The sequence below is a fragment of the Gymnoscopelus braueri genome, assembly GCF_963280865.1.
Source record: "Gymnoscopelus braueri genome assembly, chromosome: 24".
NCBI lineage: Eukaryota > Metazoa > Chordata > Actinopteri > Myctophiformes > Myctophidae > Gymnoscopelus > Gymnoscopelus braueri.
Window position 1 is genome coordinate 25,179,927 of NC_137626.1, and position 24,113 is coordinate 25,204,039.

General features: G+C 42.4%; 1 protein-coding gene across 1 annotated transcript; it reads right to left on the bottom strand.

Annotated features, from left to right (window-relative positions):
- Positions 1 to 1,215: 1,215 nt before the first annotated feature.
- Positions 1,216 to 12,652, bottom strand: LOC308080537 (uncharacterized protein; the record flags this gene model as incomplete). The annotated part of the gene is made up of 4 exons (XM_080422433.1): positions 1,216 to 2,929; positions 3,999 to 4,136; positions 5,632 to 5,748; positions 12,544 to 12,652. The coding sequence occupies 4 exons, from the start codon at positions 12,650 to 12,652 to the stop codon at positions 1,935 to 1,937; spliced, it is 1,359 nt and encodes a 452-aa protein (XP_080278559.1). The 3' UTR covers positions 1,216 to 1,934.
- Between the last annotated feature and the right edge of the window lie 11,461 nt (positions 12,653 to 24,113).

Genomic DNA, 24,113 nt, shown 5'->3' on the forward strand with positions numbered 1-24,113 from the left:
GACTTTTACTTGTAACAGAGTATTTCTACATTGCAGTATTGGTACTTTTACTTAAGTAAAACATTTGAGTACTTTTTCCACCACTGCTCTTGAATACATTGTTAGTCTCACACTGTATTCAATCTTGAAGAGGAGAGCTGCGACATGTGAACAGCTTTCTCATAGACCAGCCACACATGTGCAGTGTGCACTGATCACTATTCGGCAAAGAAGTTAATGTTTACAAACACAAGCCACCGTCACTCTCTAGTCTTAAGCGCGTCTCTATGTACAGTCTGACCCCCAAAGGGCTGGAGCGTCGAAAAAGGGGGCGTGGCTAACTTTTGGTGAAGCAACGTTGGTACACCTTATACTATGTCTTGAGATTTTAGGTTACAAACAGATCTGCCAACTCCACCTGTTAACCCCTGTGGCCCCGTGATAATGAATGATTGAGAGAGAAAAGAAAAGAAAAGAGAAAACGGTTCGCTTATCCTCTGTTCTTTCGATGGATTAAAGTTACAGTCTCACGTGCTTACCTCTCGCGTAAGTATATTAAAGTACTACCGTTAGACAGTGGTGGAAAAAGTACTCAAATGTTTTACTTAAGTAAAAGTACCAATACTGCAATATAGAAATACTCTGTTCCAAGTAAAAGTCTAGAATTCAAAATTTACTTGAGTAAAAGTACAAAAGTATTGGCATCAAAATATACTTAAAGTTCCAAAAGTAAAAGTACAAAAGTATTTGAAAATAGCAGATCTATAAGCTCACAACGTCGCGATGCGACACATTGTGAGCTTGTAGATCGGCTATTTTCAAATAGCCTAGGTATAAAATAGGGCAAAAGTGGTTAATGTGTGTTTTATAATGTATAAAAGTATTGGAAATTGGAAATACTCAAGTAAAGTACAAATACCTAAAAATGTTACTTAAAATACATAAGTAAATGTACTTAGTTACTTTCCACCACTGCCGTTTCCACCACAAATTGAAACGGTCGCTTATCAGGCAATACCAGAAACTTTTGCTGTGGAGGAGAGATTGGATTTCTTAACTGTGTGTGTGTGTGTGTGTGTGTGTGTGCGTGCGTGCGTGCGTGCATAGGGGGGATTGAAATGATCACTGCAGTGTGGGACGAGTTTATTGATCTACAACCTAACAACACCTCACCATGCAAACGCTGCGTCATACCTGTAGAGTGTAGTTTGGTGTTGTGTGTGTAACAGACATACCCGCAGTGTGTAGATCGATGTCCATATCAAAATCAATGTCCAGAAGTTTGTTTTGTTTCTCCAGCAGAGTTTCTAGTGTCTGCACTGTGATGCTCTGTGTGCACTGTGTCAGATTGTTTGATTCCTCTGCTTTATAGTATCCTTGTCATTGTCATCCTAGATTAGACTGAATGATTATATATCATTCGTCATCATATATATTCGTTGCTGTCCGGCAGAAACCAGCTAACTCCATTTTTCTGCTTTTGCATTTTTTTTCCATAAATCAGTGCTATTTGAACACCCTTTACGTTGATTAAAAAATATTGAACCAATGAAAAGTATTAAAAAGCACTTCTTACAAAACCAGCTAACTCCATTGGATCCTCAAACTTTCTGTGAAACCAGCTAACTCCACCAAAGGGGGGTGGAGTTAGCCAGTTTTGCTGACTCCGGGCTCCACCCCCTTTTGACCTCAAACCTCATTATGAGCTTGGAGGTCCATTTAGCTGTACTTATCAAGGATGAACAAAACTTAACTCAAATTTTTGTTTCGTTTTTGTCATTTCCTGAAAAATGAACATTTTGAAGTTAGCTAGTTTCTGCCGGACAGCAGAGATATATATAGTTTGTGCGACTAACGTAAACTAAAGGCTTTACCTCTGTATGAGTCCTCATGTGTCTTTTTACTTGAGCATTTTCAGCAAAGCCTCTACCACAAATTCTACAAGAATAGGGCTTTTAGCCTGTATGAGTCCTCATGTGTATTTTTAGATTACTTGTGCTAACAAAGCCTTTACCACATACTGTACAAGAAAAGGGCTTTTCGCCTGTATGAGTCTTCATGTGTATTTTTAGTTTACTCTTTTGAGGACAGTCTTTACCACATACTGGACAAGCAAAGGGCTTTTCACCTGTATGAGTCCTCATGTGTATTTTTAGAGTACTCTTTTGAGCACAGTCTTTACCACATACTGGACAAGAAAAGGGCTTTTCGCCTGTATGAGTCCTCATGTGTATTTTTAGAGTACTCTTTCGAGCACAGCCTTTACCACATACTGGACAAGCAAAGGGCTTTTCGCCTGTATGAGTCCTCATGTGTGTTTTTAGAGTACTCTTTTGAGCACAGCCTTTACCACAAACTGGACAAACAAAGGGCTTTTCGCCTGTATGAGTCCTCATGTGTGCTTTTAGAGTCGATTGATTAGAAAAGCTGCTGCTACAAACTGTGCAAGAAAAATACTTTTCGCCTGTATGAGTCCTCATGTGTTTGCGCTGTCCTCCCACATTTTGTGTCTTTTGTGATTTCAGTGTGTTAAAAGCTGTCTGATCTCCCCTAGTCTCCCAGTCAGAACTGTCTTCAGTGTCTGATTCAGAACAGTGTGAAGAGAGGAGCTGGTCATCACTAGTTGGTTGTGATGTTCCACAGTCCCCTACATCAGCGTGTGTGTTCATGTGTTCAGTTGAGGTGCTGGCTACAGGCTCTGTCTCTCTGTTTTCATCATCATCTTCACTTTTCACTGCTAGTAATGTCAACGTTGACCGACCAGCCTCTTCTGGTCTTTGGAGTAGCTCCTCGTGTTCCTCTTTAATCTGTTGAGGTTGTGGATCCTCCTGGACCAGACTGGGGCTCCACCCCTCATGTTTTGGAGACTTTGATTCCTCCTGGACCAGACTGGAACTCCGCTCCTCTTCAGGGGAAACCTCCTCTTTACACACAGGGGTGTGTAAGATGTCTAGGAAAAAGATACAATGAGACTCTATAAAAGGTTTGAACTTCACATTATTTCATGCACTGTTCCCTCTGTTCAATGAAAAGCTTCATCCACTTCAATGCCCAGGTGCAGGACAAACAAAAGTTCAACAAAAGATTGCATGAGGTTATTTTTTTTGTCTTGTCAAAGACTGGGCAGTGACGCCAGATGCCTTTTCCTCAGTATGTCACTTCATTAGTGCTGAGCAATATCGATGAGCTACATTATAATATTTTAAGGCGCTCGGGTGGCACAGTGGTTAAGAGCCTGCCCACCACCGCGGAGGTTGTGAGTTTGAATCCACCGCGGTGCATCCGGCTTTGTCGAGCGTCTTTACGAACACAATCGGCCCGTGTTCCGGGGAGGGAAGCCGGGCAGGGAGGGTGATAATTGTCATTAAGGACTGGGGTGGCAACTGCAGGGAGTCAGCAGGGAGTGTTGAGCTGGAGGAGTAGGACGGAGGCTCTACGTCCTCCCGGTGGGGGCTGCTCACTGGCAGGTGAGTCAGTAGGTTACAACACACAAATGTGCGTGTGTGGGGAGGAATCAATTGGCCTAACGACTAAATTGGGGAGAAAAGGGGGTAAAAAAACAACCAAATTTTTGGGCGGTGTAGCCGCCCCTATAAGTGGGGTTGGGACATCTCATTAGCATTAGTTTCCTGCATTGTGATTGGCCCAGCTGGCCCAGTTAGCTGGGCCAGTTTGAAACAGCCAATCAGTTCGATAACAGATTTATGATCCTAAAATAGATAACACAAGTAGGTATAATATTATTGTTGTTGGAAACCTCTTGCGTCCAAAGCTGTCACTTTTCAGAATTCTAATAAAAAAAGTAGCAAAAATAGCAGATCAAAAGCTAGTAGAACGGCTATTTTGGCTACTTTTGTGGGACACTGTAGTATGACGAATTAGGGCATTAATAAAAATAAAAAAACATAAAAGGTTAACATATCGAGATAGAAGGTTTCTGCCCAAAATATGTAAAAAAAAAAAAGGAAACACAACCGCCGAATCACTTTTCACTGCTATTAATGTCAACGTTGACCCACCAGCCTCTTCTGGTCTTTGGAGTAGCTCCTTCTCTTCCTCTTTAATCTGTGGAGGTTGTGGTTCCTCCTGGGCCAGACTGGAGCTCCACTCCTTTTCAGGTGAAACCGCCTCTATACACACAGGAACGTGCGGGAAGTCTAGGAAAAAGATACAATGAGACTCTAGAAAAGGTTTGAACTTCATGATGTCAAGCAGTGTTCCCTCTCCTCCACTTCAGTGCCCAAGAGCAGGACAAACAAAAGTTCAACAAAAGAAAATAAAGTCTGCACACAGACTTTAAAAAAAGAAAGCTCAGTTGTTTTAATTGCTTTATTTTCCTTTGTTTCCTGTATTATGTCTTTGGTATTTGGAAGAACTTCAGCTGTAAATAAATTATCCATTTCCAAACCATGAGTCAATCCTCATGTATCAAAGACACTTGTTATTGGCAGCAACCATTCTAGGAAGAAGAAGACCACAAGGTTGGAACGTTGTTCTTTTTTGTTTGCTGCAGTGAATGAAGTTGGAGCATTATAAGTGAGTTGCGGGCCCTCTTCTTTTCTTCATGATCCTGCTTGCACTTTGGCTCAGCATTAAAGACGGAGGATGTGCATTATTATTGTCTTTGACAAGCACAAACTGTAAAAAAAAATATGGACAAAGGGAGCATGGCGTCACCCATTGGTTTCTACAGACCCGTTTTGAAGCCTGTAGTTCAGCAAATTCAAATCCACCATCTTGGATTTCCGGTTCCAGGAATCTAATGGTATTACTTGGGAAAGGGAGCGAGCGACCCTTCTTTAAAATAAATGTCGAAATGAACGGGAGCATAATTTACAGAAATGGATATCATGTTGTTTGAAAGAAGACTTGAAACCAATTGAAAACAAAGGTTTTCCAGTAATAAATCCAAGAGCAGAGTTACAGTATATTCCTATTGACTTCAATGGAATGAATTATTTTATGCAAACGCTGGAGGGGAAATTGCGGGAATTAGCACCACCTGCCATTAAGAGAACTTTAATTTTCACCATACTTCCGCATTGGCTTCATTCAGAACAAAACATGGGTGCCTGTATACAACACTATCGGTGAAACGCTGTCCAGTGTCTACTTGATATCTTGTACCTGTGCTGTAGCAGCTTGATGCACAACACCAACACACAAGTATACAATCAGATATTAGACCTTGCATAGCTGTGGCTGGAAGAATTATCAACAGATTACTCTTCCCCCACATCTTCCAAACTTTAAATTTGACAGTGCGCTGACTGCACTCTGTGCTGTAAATAGTGTGGCCGTTCCTTGTTTACATTGCTATCATAAAAGATGAATGCGAGGCGAGCTGAAAGAGAGGCGAATGAGAGGCGGTCCCTATTATGTAATGACGTGTAAATGTTAGATCAGTGAGTCTTCTGCAGCAGGTTAGTTAATACTGAAGTAGAATTAACTGCAAAGCTTCAGTGAACCCATTAATACTTTTACAACCAAACCATTGTCCGATTCTTTGTACATTTAGATCGATGCAGGGGTCCGTACATTTGATGTAGTCACATTGTTAATGCTTAAATCGATAACTGATTCATATCGGTTCATCTTTAAACCCTCAGTTTCACCAATAAAATAAATAAAGAGAGAGTGCTTGAAGCTTACTAAGATCCAGGTGGTCTTCAGGTTCCTGTTTAAGGTGGTCTTCAGGTTCCTGTTTAATAGAAACAGTCCTGGCTGGAGAACTGAACTTCACCTGCAGACTGGACTCCACACACTGATCTGGAATGAAGGAATACAATACGCACTTTAATGATAAGGACATGGTGTAACATGAATACGAACTTTAATAATACAGATTCAAATAATAATGACTTTGATGTGACATGAATAAGGACTAGACTATAGGCTATAGAGTGTACCAACGTCGCGTCACCAAAAGTTAGCCATGCCCCCTTTTTCGACGCTACAGCCCTTTGGGGGTCAAACTGTACATGGAGACGGGTTTAAGACTAGAGAGTGACGGTGGTTTGTGTTTGTAAACATTAACTTATTTGCCGACTACATAGTGATCAGTGCACACTGTACATGTGTGGCTGGTCTATGAGAAAGCTGTTCACATGTTGCAGCTCTCCTCTTGAAGATTGAATACAGTGTGAGGCTAACAATGTATTAAAGAGAAGAGACTAGTATGGCTTGGATCTCAGCTGTACCACACAAACAATTAACGTTCAACAACCTGCCCAAATACAGCCGTGTTTGTTCACGTCATTTTCTCAAAGGTACATTTTTACCAAAAACATGAAACTGCTATGTTGTCTCTGCTAACTAAAAGTAACTAGGTAATGTAACTAGACTAGGATAGCCTAGGGTGGTCCACAGTGTTAGTGACTTTTTTCTCTCTCTAACGCTCTGACAGGCGCGCTGCTACTACCGTGTGAGGTCTCCAACTTTAATAAAAAAATAAACAAAACTATTTCACTATTCACCGAAACAAAGGCAGTTTTGGGTTGTTGAAAGTTTCGGTGAGTAGCAAAATAGATTTGTTTATTTTTATTAAAGTTGGAGACCTTGCACGGTAGTGGAACGTTCGGTCTATGAGCAGAGCAGCGCGCCTGTCAGTGCGTTAGAGAGGAAAAAAAAGTCACTAACACTCTGGACCATCCTAGTTACATTACCTAGTTACTTTCAGTTAGCAGAGACAAAATAGCAGTTTCATATTTTTGGTGAAAAAAAAATACCTTTGAGAAAGTGAAGTGAACAAACACGGCTGTACTTGGGCAGGTTGTTGAACGTTAATTATATGCGTCGTACAGCTGAGATCCAAGCCATACTACATCTATTTGAGCTCCGTGATGTTGCCTCTATGCTGGAAAGCTGACAAATTGTACTGCTTTATCTACCACATTACCTCGACCCGACCTGCTATGGCACTTATGAACTGAGCAAGTCCTCACCATTGTGACTGTGAGTTTAAAAAACAAACACGGTCGGGTCACTGTTTACAAGCTGTTTATGTACCCTCAACCCTCAGCCCCAATCCTCCCAAAATGGCCGCCACTACCAAAAGACACTTGTTGACGCCCCCTTCAGGATTTTTTGGTACACCCTATAGACTATAAAATATTTATCATATTAAAATGTATAGACAGCCTAACACTCCTGTATAAAACGGAACCAGATTAACTGTATTCATATTATTAACCAGAATGTTTTTTGTTTGTTTTAACAATTATGAATCAAATCTCAAAATGAAAGAAGAACATCTAGCAAGCAGTATTGTTTATTGCATATTTTAAACAAGTAGATATAATATGAATATAATTAATATTGTCAGGTGGAAACCTTATGTCCAAAACTGCTACTATTCAGAATTCAAATAAAAAAGTAGTAAAAATAGCAGATCAAAAGCTTGTAGTTCGTTTTCACGTAGGCAAATTGCAGGAAGTACAGTGAAAAATGTTTTAATCTATCTCATTACGGCAAGAATCCTAGTAATTTTTCCGTTAAATACTGGCGGAATAACATGTTCCCTGTAGTGAAAACGTTGGAAATCAAACTACTGGGATAGTGTTCTAACGGTCATCGTGGTCGAGCGAGCATTGGTGTCAACAAGAGAGCGAGCCTGTAGCCTACTGTACATATCAGTAGCCAAAACTGTTAGGTGACAATAATGCTTCAAAGCAATGTTGACGTAACTCTGAGAATACATATTTTGCATGGGGATGGTCCAACTACGATGTAAGTAAAATTAGAGCTCTCCGTTATAAGGAGAGGGTGGGTGAGAGAGTCAGAGAGAGAAAAGAGAGCGAGTGCTTGCAAGTCGCAACACATTGCAAGCAGCGCACAGCTGTTTTTAATATGATTTGAATCAAATCAGACATTAAAAGGAGTAGTTCACCCAAAAAACTATGCATTTTATATCAATTACACACCCCAAGAAATCTTGAATTCATGGACATCAAATTATTGACTTAGGTAAGCAAGAAAGACATGAATTCAAGGCTTCATGGGGTGTGTAATTGATAGAAAATAAGATTTTTTTTGGGTGAACTACTCCATTAAGAAACAGGGAAGTGTCAGCAGTGAATGATACCTGGGAAATTTGCATTTACCACCCCTTGTTGTCTCCTGATAGCTGGATAATTAATAAGTGTACGTTTAAAAAAAGAACGATCAATTAAGTTGACATTCAAGATACTATACTATGTCTTGAGATTTTAGGTTACAAACAGATCTGCCAACTCCACCTGTTAACCCCTGTGGCCCCGTGATAATGAAGGATTGAGAGAGAGAGAAAAGAAAAGAGAAAACGGTTCGCTTATCCTCTGTTCTTTCGATGGATTAAAGTTACAGTCTCACGTGCTTACAGTCACCTCTCGCGTATAAGACCGCCGAAGTCTGACGTCATTTACACATCCTTTGTTTGTCTACCAGGTTCGCAGTTTTCCACCCCCGTTCTGAATCCCATAGACGTATTTAATATCGCGTCAAATAAGAACTGTGTTCCAAAAATAAACAAATGACCCCGGCGTGTTGACTCTTATGGATATGAAGCATCAACTGACGGTGAGAAAACGCTAATGTTACTTCCGCCGAATTAGTTACATTTTCGCCAGAAACAGACTGTATCAAATATAAGTGACTGACTATCATAAACGATACAGAACCCCCTCCCGGACAATAACGCCGACACGCGGTGTTTATTTTTGGACCACAATTCTTATATGAGACGATTCTAAGATGACCCAATGTTATTCTCCATAGAGAAATTACTTCCGCAAACCTGGGGATGAACGAGTCACGTCAGGACTTCGGTGCTCTATTAGACAGTGGTGGAAAAAGTACTCAAATGTTTTACTTAATTAAAAGTACTAATACTGCAATATAAATACTCTGTTCCAAGTAAAAGTCTAGAATTCAACATTTACTTGAGTAAAAGTACAAAGGTATTGGCATCAAAATATACTTAAAGTTCCAAAAGTAAAAGTACAAAAATATTTGAAAATAGCAGATCTACCCAGGTAGCAAATCATGTCAGATTTCTAGTGTGACGACGTCTCCACGCCCCGCCGACCGGAGCGTCCGCTCGTCGGGACCCGACGTCTCCACGTGGCGTCCTTGATCAGCGTTTACCGTGCGCAACGCCGAGCGTCCACCCAGCATAGCGTTGGCGGGACGGGCGGACGCGCCAGCGGCCGAGTAGCGTGGCGCTGTTGTATATGATCCCCCATCCCCATATATAGCGACCCCCCTCCCCCCTGGGTGGGCGATTATTTTTTAATATAGCCTAGATATTGTATTCATATTAAGTGTGTATAGTTCAGACATTTAACCCATACTTTGTAAGGTGCTCCTTTATCCCTGTCCAGCAAACCTCTTTGCCAAAAATAGCTGATCTACAAGCTCACAACATGTCTGCAAGGCGTTGTGAGCGTGTAGATCTGCTATTCCCCCAATAGAGAGGCAAGGGTTCAAGTGGTTATGTATAAATACAGTACCTAACAAAGATTGGCACACAGCCCTCCAAATCCCTGCTGAAGACCCCTAGCCCAATGTAATAATGCAGCACAGATGTTAACTTTGTTGTTTTCGTTTTATTAGAAAAGGTACACAAATTAAGCAATACATATCCATAATGAAACAAACTTTATTAATTTAAAATATATTTTCATATATACACAAATGCTATGTTGTTGTTTACCAAAGGGACTCCGTATCGTGGAATTTAATGTCATCATAAAACACTGTTTTTATATATCGGTAGTCCAGGATAGTGGTTCTCAAGGCGTTTTCGTCCTCGTTCTCGTCCTCCTCCTCCTCTTCCTCCTCCCCCTCCTTATACCGTGGGTTTATTCTAGATAAAAAGCAAATACGTTTCCAAATGCCATTGCTTAGTTTAGTTCCAGCTTAGTTTAAAAAAAAAAGTCCTTGCGGTCCTTGAATTAATTTCATAGACATATATAGTAGCAACCAAACAGTTCAAAAATCAACATGAAAATACAGATAATACAGAAAAAATACCACTATGTACAAAAAAAAAAGCATGAAAAAAATAAAGAATATATGTACAAAAAAGGGGGGGGGGGGGGGAGCATGGAAAAATAAAAATTATATACAAAAAAGCATGAGGAAATACAAAATATGTACAAAAAATGCTACAAAAGAAAACAAGTGAAAATAGAATACAGTTAGGTTACAATTAAGTCTTTTTTTTTTTACCTACAGGCCTCCTTTACCTACGGGCCTCCTCCGCAATGCGACGCTCTGTGAGCCATTTTTACAAGTGCAACAATGGAAAGCCCACAAATCCATCCTGATATGGTAGAAGTGTGTATTTTCTCCAAATGTTGGTCACTTGTGTGTAATGCAGCTCAGTCGTCAGATTTGTAAGATGAAATATTCCCATCTTTGACGACTCCAAAGGATCGCTGAAGTAGTCCGTCTTGTTCCTGAACTTTTTGAAGATGATGAAGACATTTCTCTTTGCATCAGTGGCTACATTCTCCACAAGAACAACATCCTTGGTTTGCAACTGGACACAGTTGTCGCCTTGAGACCGTTTCACGGTGTAATGCCTTGCGTGCCATTCTTTAAATTGTTTTCGTACTCGAAATCCAGCAGGGATGGGTCCAGTACAGTGCTCCCTTTGTAGGGTAGGGGGGGGCTTTTTGGTGGCACGTCTCACACCAATTCTCTCCTTCTCAGATAGTCGGCGACAGACTTGTGCCAGAACGGGTTGTCCGTTCCGCACATATCTTCTCAGCTGCCCAAGGAAGTTTTCAAAGGGGAAACAAGATACGTTATCCAGCGCACCAAACCTCTTGGCCTCTTGACTGAGATGAACCAGAGTGTGCATGTTATAGGACAGCTTTTCTCTGCCGTACAATTCAGCACAGTGCTCCACAAACGCATCCAACGTGTCATTGGCAAAGTCCACCCATTGGCCATGGGCACACAGAGACCCACTGAGCAGGATGGTCATGGCCACTGAGAGCATCATAAAGTGGGAAAAAAGATTTTCTGGGATGACCCCCTTCAAAACGACTGGTCCAGTGTACAAAAGGAATGTTCTGAACTCTGTTGCCTTCCAGTTTTCAAATGACTCCATTCGCCTTGGCTTTCTGTTGAATTCACATGGAATGTGGGGCCGTAGGTTTAGAAGTGCACAGGAGAGCTCTTTGACGCTTGCAGATCCAAGCTTTGTCCTCAGGCCAGGTCCTTTCATCCAAAAATAGAGCATCTTCCTTGTCACGCCTAGGCAAACTTGGTGCATGTAATCAAGAGGAAACTGTGTCACCATTCCAACAGATAGAGATGAGAGGGAGGTTTCCCCATGGTGATGAGTGTCCTCAGAGAGTTCATCCAGTCTGTCATCATCTGACCTGGGTGTGGCGTATCTGTCAGGAAAAATCACCCTCCTTTCATAGTAGACACCCTTTTGTCTGCATTTATCACAGCCATAGTATGCAGAATGGCCCTTCACATTTTTTATCATGGCTCTTGCAGGGGCGTCACAAAGAAATGCATTAAAGCGGACAGCAAAGTGCTTCCCACCATGGACAATGCCATCGGTTTCCACTTGCCTTGCCTCCTCCACAAAATCATCTAAAAAACTGAGTGAATTTGGCTTTGTATCTCCAAAGTAGATCCCAATAACAAAGGGCACCTTGTTCTGTTGGATACCATTTTCATATTTTTCAATTAGCCCTAAAATAGGCCACAACTGGTTGTTGTTGCTTTCGAATAAACTTAGGCCATCAACGTTGATCTGTAGGGATATGGTGTCTAGCAACGTCAAATCTGGGCATTCAGTCAGCCGAGTCACAATGCCAGCTTTCAGCGTGGGGACAGACCAGGGATGTCTGTCTTCGGCACGCCCCGAAACTACCAGCCTGACGTCAGCGGTCACGCTCCGTTGCTAGCTGGGTATAAGCTCACAACGTCGCGATGTGACGCGTTGTGAGCTTGTAGATCGGCTATTTTCAAATAGCCTAGGTATAAAATAAGTGGTTAATGTGTGTTTTATAATGTAATAATTTATATTTGTAAAGTAACTAGTTACTAAAGTTTTCAATAATTGTAGTGGAGTAAAAGTACAATATTTGCCTCTGAGATGTAGTGGAGTAGAAGTAAAAGTATCGGAAATTGGAAATACTCAAGTAAAGTACAAATACCTAAAAATGTTACTTACAGTACTTAAGTAAATGTACTTAGTTACTTTCCACCACTGCCGTTAGAAAATACAAAAATTAAAACGGTCGCTTATCAGGCAATACCAGAAACTTTTGCTGTGGAGGAGAGATTGGATTCCTTAACTGTGTGTGTGTGTGTGTGTGTGTGTGTGTGTGTGTGTGTGTGTGTGTGTGTGTGTGTGTGTGTGTGTGTGTGTGTGCGTTCGTTCGTGCGTGTGTAGGGGGGATTGAAATTATCACTGCAGTGTGGGACGAGTTTATCAAAACAGAGCCTACTGGCCGGTCTACTGATCTACAACCTATAACCAACAACACCTCACCATGCAAACGCTGCGTCATACCTGTAGAGTGTAGTTTGGTGTTGTGTGTGTAACAGACATACCCGCAGTGTGTAGATCGATGTCCATATCAAAATCAATGTCCAGCAGTTTGTTTTGTTTCTCCAGCTGAGTTTCTAGTGTCTCTATCTCTCTCTGGAAGAGGTTGCACATGAACTCTGCAGCCGCAGTGAGGCGCTCCAACACAAGCACTCTGACAAGCTTCACACAACAAACATCTGCACCCCGCTGCTGTTTGTCCAAAACACACAATATCTCCTCTCCCACCGACGTCATGTGTTCATTTATCTTCAGCCGTACAGACTCCATTTGACAGGTTTTTCACCACGACCACAGTGTTATAATTATAGTTATAATTTATAGTGCTGCGTTGTAACCTTCATTTTAGCCAACTATGGGGCTGCACATTGGTTGGGAGAGCCTCTGCAACCCAAACACCGCCCACGTCTGTTTCCATTGGCTGCATTCTGGTGGCTCATTTCATCAGTCAATGTCTTGGGGAGTTGGGGTTACTGTGGATCAAGTTAAACAGCAGACTTTAGTAATGAGTAACCTGTGCCCCCCAGTAATTAAAGTAAGTAATCAGTAACCTAATCCTTAAATAAATATGGCACAACTGTCTGGTATAATCAATACTGGCGTAAAGTCCACCGGCCTCTGGTCTGCAGTTGGTACGTACGTGCAGAGGGCTTGAATTCCAAAAAGAGAATTACTTTTTACATTTCTACCCAGATTTAGAGGAATATCTCATTTTAAAATAATACTAGGAATCTAGGATTATACTGGGGGAAAAACTCCACAAACTGAATAATATTCATACAAAAGTTACAATTGTTATAACACTGGTCTGATATAAGCTCCTTTTCTCTCTCACTTTCATCTCACTCCATGTGTTACACTCCAAGAGACAGATGGCATAGCAACACAGGCAGAAACACTAAGCTACTGTAATAATAATGACTATCATTATTATTATTATTATTATTATTAAGAACTGCATTGATTATTGGCTCTTTTAATACCTCACACACACACACACACACACACACACACACACACACACACACACACACACACAGTTGCTGTTATTTAGTATTTTTAGTATTTATTTTGAGAGAGGCCCTCACACTGCTTGACAAATAATTTGAAATGAACAGTAGGCTATAATACTTAGTTATTTTCCACCACTGGGTATGTGTGGACAAAAAAACTAAGTACATTTACTCAAGTACTCAAGTTTACTTTTGAAGTACTTTTACTTTACTGTAGTATTTCTGATTTTCAATACTTGTACTCCACTACTGTTAACTTATTAATCAAAGTTACGACAGACAACGACGAATATAATCACATATTAGTTTATTCAAATAGTCAGCCATACATAAGCCAATAACACAAGCTGAAGCAGACCGCTGCAGGTCTGCCTAGGATTGTACAGGATTCAGGGTCTCTTTATACATGAGATGAATGTCGTCACAGTGTAATCCAAGTACATTCATTAATGTTATTCGTAAAACACTTTACCCATCTGAGAGCTTTGACCTTTCTAAGTCCATGTCACATTGACTGGTCAAACCGGGAACCCCTGTCTTACATTTGCCAGTTCTTGTCTATAAGTAACCTGTTGACTTTAGGCTGGGATATCCTAATGTCCGAATCTATGTTGTGCTGTGTCACAAGTCATGCATCTTAACTCGTGTGTTTAGGTTCTTATTACTGTGGTGGTCCGTGTATTTTGCAATGAGTCTTTAAATAGCTCCAGGTATGATATTACATTACTGAGCGGACTGGGTGAGAGTTTAGAGTGTCAGTTTGCAGCAGGCTGCAAACTTTCCCGCCTCTGACTCTGTCCTTCTGTCACCTTGTATCTGACAAGGCCTCTTACCCAGCTCTCTACTAATACATTCAAAAAGTGGTAAACTTCATATATAACACTAAAAGACTACAACACTACATCTCAGAGGAAAATATTGTATTCAACTACAATTATTTGACAACTTTAGTTGCTAGTTACTTTGTAGATTTGGATTATTATTACAAAACATACATTGCCCACTTTACATTTCACATTTCGGCCATTTGAAAATAGCAGATCTACAAGCTCACAATGCGTCCCGATGTCATCATGCCACGTGTTGTGAGCTTGTAGATCTGCTATTTTCAAAAGACTCTTACACATTTTATACCCTTGAAAACTTGCAAAATGGGACATTCTGCATAATGAGTACTTTCTACTTTTGGTACTTTCAGTACATTTTGATACCAATACTTTTGTACTTTTGCTCAAGGAAATTTTGAATTCCGGACTTTTACTTGTAACAGAGTATTTCTACATTGCAGTAGGCTATTGATACTTTTACTCAAGTAAAAAAAATAAGCACTTTTTCACCACTACACATACCTATCTGTCTCGTTTGCTTCTTGTCTGTGTGCGTCTGTGTGCTCTCCTCGTTCGTTGAGTGGACATGATGTGCGCCCGGCCAGGTTTCCAGTATACTTCGTCGCGACGCATTGTGAGCTTGTAAATCGGCTACAATTCTGTGCACTTTACTGCAGATGCGGAATAGGAAGACGGCATGGATTTCTACAGTCTGTCGAAATCCATGCTGTACAGAGGGCAATTATTTCAACATAAAATGCTGCATTCCAGTTCAGGAGAGTAAAGGCCAAGGGCCATTCACACTGTGTGTGTGTCACACACAGCGTCTTCATAAGGCTGACACATTCTTTGTGAGGGAGATGAGATTAACAGTGCATTTGCCAAGGAAGACACAAGTCGTGTGAAAAAGAAAAGGCCTCTCTCCTCCTATCTCTTAAAGTTCTTTACTGGACAAATAATATCAGTCCCATCGTTCTACTGTCGTACTGTCTCACTGTTAACCCCTTGAACCCCAGCAGCATCCATATTCGGGGAGGAATATTTGCCAAAGATAGCAGATCTACAAGCTCACAACGTGTTGCGTTGCGAAGTGTAGATATGGGGATGCGGATGTCCAGAACCGTTGATCTGACCGCCATGCCCATATATGGTCATGCACATACTGTACTGTAGGTTATATGCGACTGACTGATGTCATCGGCGAGGACCCGAGGGAGTGCAGTGCCCGTCCGATGTCCAGAACCGCCGATCTGAACGATATACTGTAATTATAACATAAAAAAAAAATCAAAATTTGAACGTGACACCTTAGATTACCAAGAGAACAAAATCTACTTTTGGAAAGATGGAAAACGGATTGAGCAAGGCCAATTACAACGGAACAAAGAACAGCGTCCTACACAAGGGCGCCGAAAACAACACTGGCAGCAGAGATATCACAGAGCCGGGCCATCATCTCCCTCCCACGACTCTGGTTCTGATACGAGTGGCCAATCAGGACATCTTTTTTAGGACAGGCCCACACAAAACAAAGAAAACCATATCACTGGAAGAAGGGCCTTCCAAACATAAAAGATGTAGGAGAGGTCAGCGAAGACGACAGCTTCACCCGGAGCGGGAGGAGGAGACATCGGTAATCAACCTTTCTGATAAGACCTTGTCTGAGGCCTGCTCATCAGCATTGGGTAAGGGACTGAGTTTTGTGCCCACCACCAACGCTAATGACTTTGAGACCTTCATTGACTTTCAGAAATTCTTTAGAAATCTAAGGCTGAAAGAATGCTTCCCACTCTAACACGTATAATGGTCCCCTTACTAATGTCCAGTCTGTGGATCCTGCCCCTCCCCCTGACATTGACTCTGATACTCCCCCGGCCCCTCTCAGTGGTCCTACCTACACTCCTTTCAAGAAGAAATCCACATTTATTCCTTACAAAAATCGCAATGCTTCACTAGATACTTACTGCCGGTTGGTGGAGAATGATGTGAAGAATTTATTAAAAAAGAAAAAAGGAATATAAAGTGTACAATAATTTGTCTAAAATTGAACGGGATGCATTATTGGACCTGAGTAAGGATAACAAAATTGTAGTACGTCCTGCTGATAAGGGGGGCGCTATTGTGTTGCAAAATGTCAATGATTATGTATCTGAAATGAGTAGACAGCTTAATGATACCTGTAAGCAAACCCCGGCTGATCAAGGATGAATTCTCAAACTGATGATAATGAAAGTTTATTCCAAAACACCGTAAGAACTGTATAGGTGGGAAAACAACAGAAAACAAAACATACATTACAATATGGCTGCTACAAAATATCCAACAAAACCATACTGTAACAAATGCAAATAATACACAACATCAAATTGACAAAGAGCCTGTGAGATGCAAAACCTCAGCATAAATTGTTTTTAACACAAAATGACAATCTCCTTTAGAGTGCAAACATGAGAAATAGCAAAACTTATTAAAGCTTAATCACAATAAAATGTCTTATCTTCTTAAACCAACAATACATAAATTGTTACTGTACTGTACTTGTATTATGTATTTTAGCAAACATGAAATATACGTTTTACTCCATGAATTATGCATTGTAATTGTGGATTACCGATCTAAATCCACGGTAATTATTTAATTATTTATTCATGCCACTGAGGCCTCCAAAGGGTCCAAGAACAGATCGGCAGAACGACACTCACAGTCACTAATAACTTGGTGAAAATATGCAAAGAATACAACGTAACATCAATGTAAACACCACAATGCAGCATGTAACAAACATACCTTATGCCCTCAGCCAGGTGCTTAAAACAAAATAAAACGTTTCGGTAAGAACGCTGAAGTTCTTTGTTATTGTTTTCATTCATTCATTGACGTCCTTTTGCAAAGACGCGCGCTCTCAAAACAGTACTACTTCCAGTTCCTACTTCCTTGTTCCTTCCTGTTTAGGACGTTTTCAAAATAAAGGCTTTACAAAAACAGATTCATAAAAACGATCTCAAAACGAATTCTTTCAAGCAACCAAAGTAAAGTGTCAGTAGAGGCAAGAATTATAAGGCCAATAAAAACAATTAAAGGACCCAAATGAAGTGCATATATTAAACTTTGGCAAATGTCCACATCAAAGTATTTTGAAGTCCATAGGCTTGTGTAGTTTTTAGGGAGACAATAGCGCCGTCTTCTGGCCAGGAGGTGCACTGGTGGGCCTTTCTTATGGAAAATAATACTTAATTCTGGTAACAATTTCTTATGCAAGGCCGTGCTTAAATGGTTAGTTACACTCCCACCAAATCAAGAGTGAATTGCAGAACTCTAAGTAATGCAGAAAACGAAGGATTTCTCACTGGAAATAACATTTAAGCAAGAAATAGGCCATAAATCACACATATGCTCATGCATGAAACAAACAAATAATGAAAGGATACACTTTGCAGCAACCGGGCATTCAATCGGTCTCTAGCAGCAGGACTAGCTTTTGAACTGGTCGCTCAACTTTGGAAAACTTGTGAAGACGTTCCCCTTTCTTGCCAAGATTCTTGTCTCCAAGACAGATTTTGACTTTCCTCACAAGTCCATCTTGGTCAGTAGTGGCTTCTGAAACTCTACCCAGTCTCCACTCGTTCCTGTGCACATCTTCTCCCTTCATCATTACAATATCTCCAACTTGCAGATTTCTTCTTGGCGTGTGCCAACGTTGTCTGAGAGAGATGTTGGCAAGGTATTCCTTTCGCCATCGGCTCCAGAACTGTTCTACCAGGTGTTGTACATGTCGCCACCTTTTCTTGCCATATATGTCTTCTCTGACAAATTCACCTGGGGGAGGCAAGGCATTGACAGACTTCATGGTCAAGAGATGATTAGGGGTGAGAGGCTCGAGACTATGAGGATCACTGAGGTTGTTAACAGTCAGTGGACGACTGTTGACAATTGCCATAGCTTCATAGAAGAAAGTCCGCAGTGAAGCATCGTTTAGCCTTGCAGAGGAAAGGTCAAGCGTGGACCTTAAAATGCTTCTCACTGTCCTAATCTGTCTCTCCCACACTCCTCCAACGTGACTTGAATAAGGTGCGTTCATGCTGAAGTCGCATTGCTTGTCAGCAAGGAATGTAGCTAGCCGGTCAGCATCAACTTCCTTAAGAGCTGCTTTCAGCTCGTTTTTGGCTCCGACAAAGTTGCTTCCTTGGTCACATTTGATCTGACGTACGGCGCCACGTATGGCAATGAAACATCGAAGGCCATTTATTAGGGCATCTGTAGACATGTCGTCCAGCATTTCAACGTGAACGGCACGGGAGCTGAAGCAAGTGAAGAGAAGACCGTACCTCTTGTGCTCCTTTCTTCCTTGCGTTGTGAAGAATGGGCCAAAGCAGTCCATACCGCAGAAGGTAAAGGGAGGTGAGGGTTCCACACGTTCAGGGGGAAGATCAGCCATCCTTTGCTCTTCCAATGGCCTCCGGTGCCGTCTACAGGTGATGCATTGATGAATGAAGGATGCTACTGCCCGATTGATTCCTGGAATCCAGTAGCCGTTGGACCTGATTTCATTGATGGTGAGACCTTTTCCTTGATGTTTAATTTTTTCGTGGTAATGAGCAATCAACAGATTTGTAATGTGGTGATCTTTGGGGATGATTGCCGGGTGCTTGATGAAGTTGGGAAGAGAGGAGTGACACAGTCTCCCTCCCACCCTGAGGACACCCTCTCTGTCAAGGCAAGCGTCAAGAGAGTACAAAGGGTCGTGAGATGGTAGGGGACTGTCTTTATTTAGCAGTTTCAACTCTTCTGGGTAGACGTTTTTCTGCAGGTCTTTGATTATATAGTGTTCTGCTTCTTCTCGTTCCGTTACAGTGGAGAGATAGTTCGATTTGTTCCCTTTGATGCGTCGCAGAATGCGTGCGACAGCTCTAGTAGCCCGTGACCAGGAAGAGAATTTTGACAATCGATCAACAAGACTAAATTGTTCTGTGGCCTTTGTGCTGAGTATCAGAACACTTCTTCTGACTTCTGGATCTCCGATCGTCAAGTCTGGAGTTTCATCTGTTGGCAGCTTCATTTCTTTGTCCCATAAGAACTTAGGTCCAGTAAACCAGATAGATGACAGAAGCTCATTTGGGGTCAAGCCTCTGGAAGCATGGTCAGCAGGATTCTCACTTGTTGGGACGTACCTCCATTGTTGAGATGCGGAGCTGAGCTGAATCTTCTGAACACGATTTGCCACAAAGGTGTGGAATCGTCTAACTTCATTCTTTATGTATCCTAAGACCACTTTGGAATCAGTCCAGAAGAACTCCTCAGTGACATTAGATCCAAACTCCTCCTTGAGCATGTTGCTCATTTTTGCAGAAACAACGGCAGCCGTTAATTCCAATCTTGGAATGGATGTTAACTTGATTGGTGCGACTCTGGATTTTCCTACAACAAGAGAACAGTGAACATCTCCTCTTTCATTTAGGAGTCTCACGTATGAGCACTGACCATAGCCTTTCGTGCTTGCGTCCGAGAAATGATGCAGCTCCGTCCTTGAGACCTTTCCAAATCCAACAGGTGAGTAGGTGCGGGCTATGGTAACATTCTGCAAGTTAGCTAGATCACTTCTCCACAGTTCCCATTTTTGACGAAGCTCATCTGTGAGAGGTTCGTCCCAGCCTGTGCCACGTCTACATATCTCCTGAAGAATGATCTTGGCCTTGAGCAGCACTGGCGCTACAAACCCGAGAGGGTCATAAAGAGAGGCCACTGTGGACAGAATGCCACGGCGAGTTACAGGCTGCTCCTTAAAGCTGACGTTAAACCTGAAGTGGTCGGACTCCAGATCCCATTGAATCCCGAGAGCTCTCTCCAGTGGTAGATCATCGAACGCGAGGTCCATATCCTTCACATTGATTGCACATTCCGACAGTGGTATACTCTTTAGAACATCTATGTCATTTGACACAAACTTGTGTAGCCGCAGACCACCCATAGCGCACAGTTCACGTGCTTCTCTTGCCAGATGTACAGCATCTTCAGTGGTTTCGACACTTGTGACCCCGTCGTCTACATAGAAGTCCCTCATAATAAACCGGGAGCCTAGAGGGTAGATGTCACCATTCTCCTTAGCTAGATGCTTCAGCCCATAGTTCGCACACCCAGGAGAAGAGGCTGCACCGAACAGATGTACTCTCATGCGGAACTCGCAAGGTTGTGAGTTAAGGTCTCCTTGCTTCCACCAGAGGAAGCGCAGGTAGTTGCGATCGGCTTTAGACACATGAAATTGGTGAAACATTTTTTCAATGTCGCACATCAAGGCAACAGGGTTCTTTCGAAAGCGGATGAGAACTCCACTCAAGTTGTTCAGCATGTCAGGGCCAGAGAGGAGGTGATCATTCAAGCTGGTTCCCTTGTAACTGGCCGAACAATCAAACACTACACGGAGTTTGTCTGGCTTCTTGGTATGATACACTCCGTGATGAGGTATATACCATTTTTCTCCTTCCCTACCTTCATCGTGCACTTCCTCTGCATCCCCTTTCTCGATCACCTCTTCCATAAACCTCACATAGCGTTCCTTATACGTTTCATCTTTTAGCAGCTTCCTTTTAAGATGACTGAGCCTTACGATAGCAAGATGCTTATTGTCAGGCAGGTGAGGTCTCTCTTTGAAGGGAAGAGGCATCTCATAATGCCCATGGTTGTTCTTCCTTATGCCTCCTTGTAGTTTGTTCAAGAAGACGATGTCCTCCTGGGACACCGTTTTTCTATCTTCGCCAGAGTCTTTGAAATCAGACTCCAATACCTGAATGACATCAGCTGGAGTTACAGGGGGGAGCTCCTTAATGTTTACCCGGTGACAAATGGTGTTGACACTTGGTGATTCATGGCTCGGTGCTAAGCAACCCACAATGCTCCATCCTAGGTCTGTGTGAACAGCATAGGGTTCATCTTCTCCCCCGAGGATCACTTGTTTTGGTGCTAATGCCCTTGGACAGCTGTAGCCTATCAGGAGGCCAACCTCACAATCCTGCAGAGGTGGAATTTCATCCACAATTGTAGACAGATGCTTCCAGTGTCTAGCTGTCTGACGGTTAGGAATGTGAGTGCGGTTTACTGGGATGCAGTCCTTAGTATAGGCAGGGGGAAGATTGATGACAACGTTGGAGTTGTAGCCTCTTACTCTGAGACCTGAGACTCTTTCACTCTTTATGACAACGTCCTTACCAAGCATGGTAGTCAGCTTCAGTCTGACAGGACATGAGTCGGCTTGAAGATCGTTGCTCACATCCTGGTCGATAAAGACAGTATCACTCCGAGTGTCAAGTAATGCATAAACAAGTTTTTCAGTGCTTGGATTGCTCTGTGATGATACCCAGACTGGCACGATCATAGACGTATTTGCTGACGACTTTTCATGCTCGACATTGAGGGACAGAGCAGTAGCCTTTGTCTCGTTGGTGTTACCTTGGCTTGAGATTGGTGCAAGGTTAGTTTTCCTATAGTTGTCATCGTGCAGGTATGTAGGATGTTTGCCTTTGCAGGTGTTACAGGAGTGTCGGTGACGGCAGTCCTTTGAAATGTGGCCAGGTTTCAGGCAACCATAACAGAGCCTATTTTCCTTCACGTACTGTCGTCTCTCGTCCAATGACCTTGTGACAAATTCAGTGCAGTCGTGAATCATGTGATTAGTGTCTTGACAAAACAGGCATGGTTTAGCACTTACTTTAGTCGACTCTCGCTCATTGTTCTCTGCAGATGCTTGTGTTTGAAGAACGTTGGCCTTTCCTGTTCTATTGTCTTTAGGATTCCGTTTCTCCCATGTGGGCTCTGAAGCACGAAGAGCACTGAAGGAGGTGATCGGGTTGCAGGCGATCTCTGCTTCCATCGACATGAATCCTGCAAAGTGTTGAAAAGTTGGGAATTTTTGAGTTTCGTTCAAGGCCTGTGTTACTTGACGGTTCCACCGAGCTGCTGCCCAGTCAGGTAACTTATGCACAAGTTTCTGGTTTTCCTCACAGTCGTTCAATATGTCAAGGCCTTCCACATGAGGCATAGCTTCCTGACATGCATTCAAGAAATCAGTGAAGCCTTTTAAACTTTCAGCATCCTTTGGTTGTATCTTCGGCCATTGTGCAAGCCTTTCTCTGAATGCCCTCTGTATTGTAAATGGTTGACCATAACGTTTGTTCAGCTTGTTCCATGCATCCTTATAAGCTTCATCATCGCTTCTAAAGAAGATGCCGTCTAGAGTCTTTCGAGCTGGACCGCCAACATACCTTTTCAAATAGTGCAACTTATCAGCTGAAGAGATAGTCTTTCTGTCAATGAGTGATACAAATGAGGCCTTCCACTCAATGAAATTAATTGGGTCACCATTGAATACAGATGGTTCAGGTATTGGGAGCCTGTTCAGGGCAATGCTATCTTGGAAAGCTTGAGCAAGGAAGGATACATCTGTATTTGAAGGTGGAGAGGCTGACATGACATCAGTAGGCTGTCGAATGGAGGAGGATGGAAACAGAGGTTGCTGTGTTGCTGCCATTAGGTTAGCAGGCTGTTGAATGGGAGATGAAGTTACATGCGATGCTGTCATGACACGTTGAATGGGGGCTGGAGACACAAGTGACGCTGTCATGACATGTTGAATAGGGAAATGAGACACATGTGGTGCTGTCGTAACATGTTGAATGGGGGTTGGAGACACATGTGATGCCGTAGTAACATGCTGAATGGGGGATGGAGACACATGTGACGCTGTCATGACATGTTGAATGGGGGATGGAGACACATGTGACGCTGTCATGACATGTTGAATGGGGGATGGAGACACATGTGACGCTGTCATGACATGTTGAATGGGGGATGGAGACACATGTGCCGCAGTTATGCTTGTCTGCTGCTGTTCTTGGGCGTTGGGGCGAATAGTGGCCTCTTGTTCCATTTCTTGAGTGTAGGCCTGTAGTCTTGCTCTTGCTACTCTTATGTCCTTTTGTTCCTCGAGTCTTTTCAGCTCCCGCTTCTGTTGTGCTATACTTTCTGACATTTCATACTCGGCTTCCTTGCCTGCTAATTCAGCTAATGCGTCTGCCCGCTTAGCTGCAATAGTGCTTGAAGACCTACTTGTATTTGTACTGGACCTTGAAGACCGTTTGCTTGATGCTCTGCTGGACTTGTGCGTCGCAGATGAGGCTGTGGATCCATATACAGAATGAGCATAGTCTGGCTCAAGTAGCTTACGAAGGCATTGTTTCACATTTTGACTGTCAAAGTCTTCATTGATGCATTTTATCCTCTCATTTATGATCTTCACCATGTCCTTTGTAGCTGCATCACAGACATCAATCTGGCCTCTTGTCTCATTTGATGGAATGATGTGATCTCGTATCTCTAGGTAGATGCTTGTGACATCATCCCTTGCCTTCATAAGTGTATCAACAAGCGCTGTAAGTTCACTTGCAGGAATCTCTGTTTTTAGCTGTTTTCTTGCTTTGCAAACCTGCACCTTCCATTGTTCGAATAACTGGATAATTCTTTTCTCCTTTTTCTGAGCCTCCTCTTTCATAAATGCAGACATCCTCTCTGTGGGATTTCGTCGGCGGTCAGAGCGGCGAAGCCTTTCCATCTCCGCTTCATCCTCATGAGGGGTCTCCTTTTCCATGGATGCAAACATTTTCTCCACGTGAAGCTCCTCCTCTTCTGTTCCTTCATTATGAGGGGGCTCCATCTGTTGGTCTGGGTTGTCAGATGTTTCCATTTTCT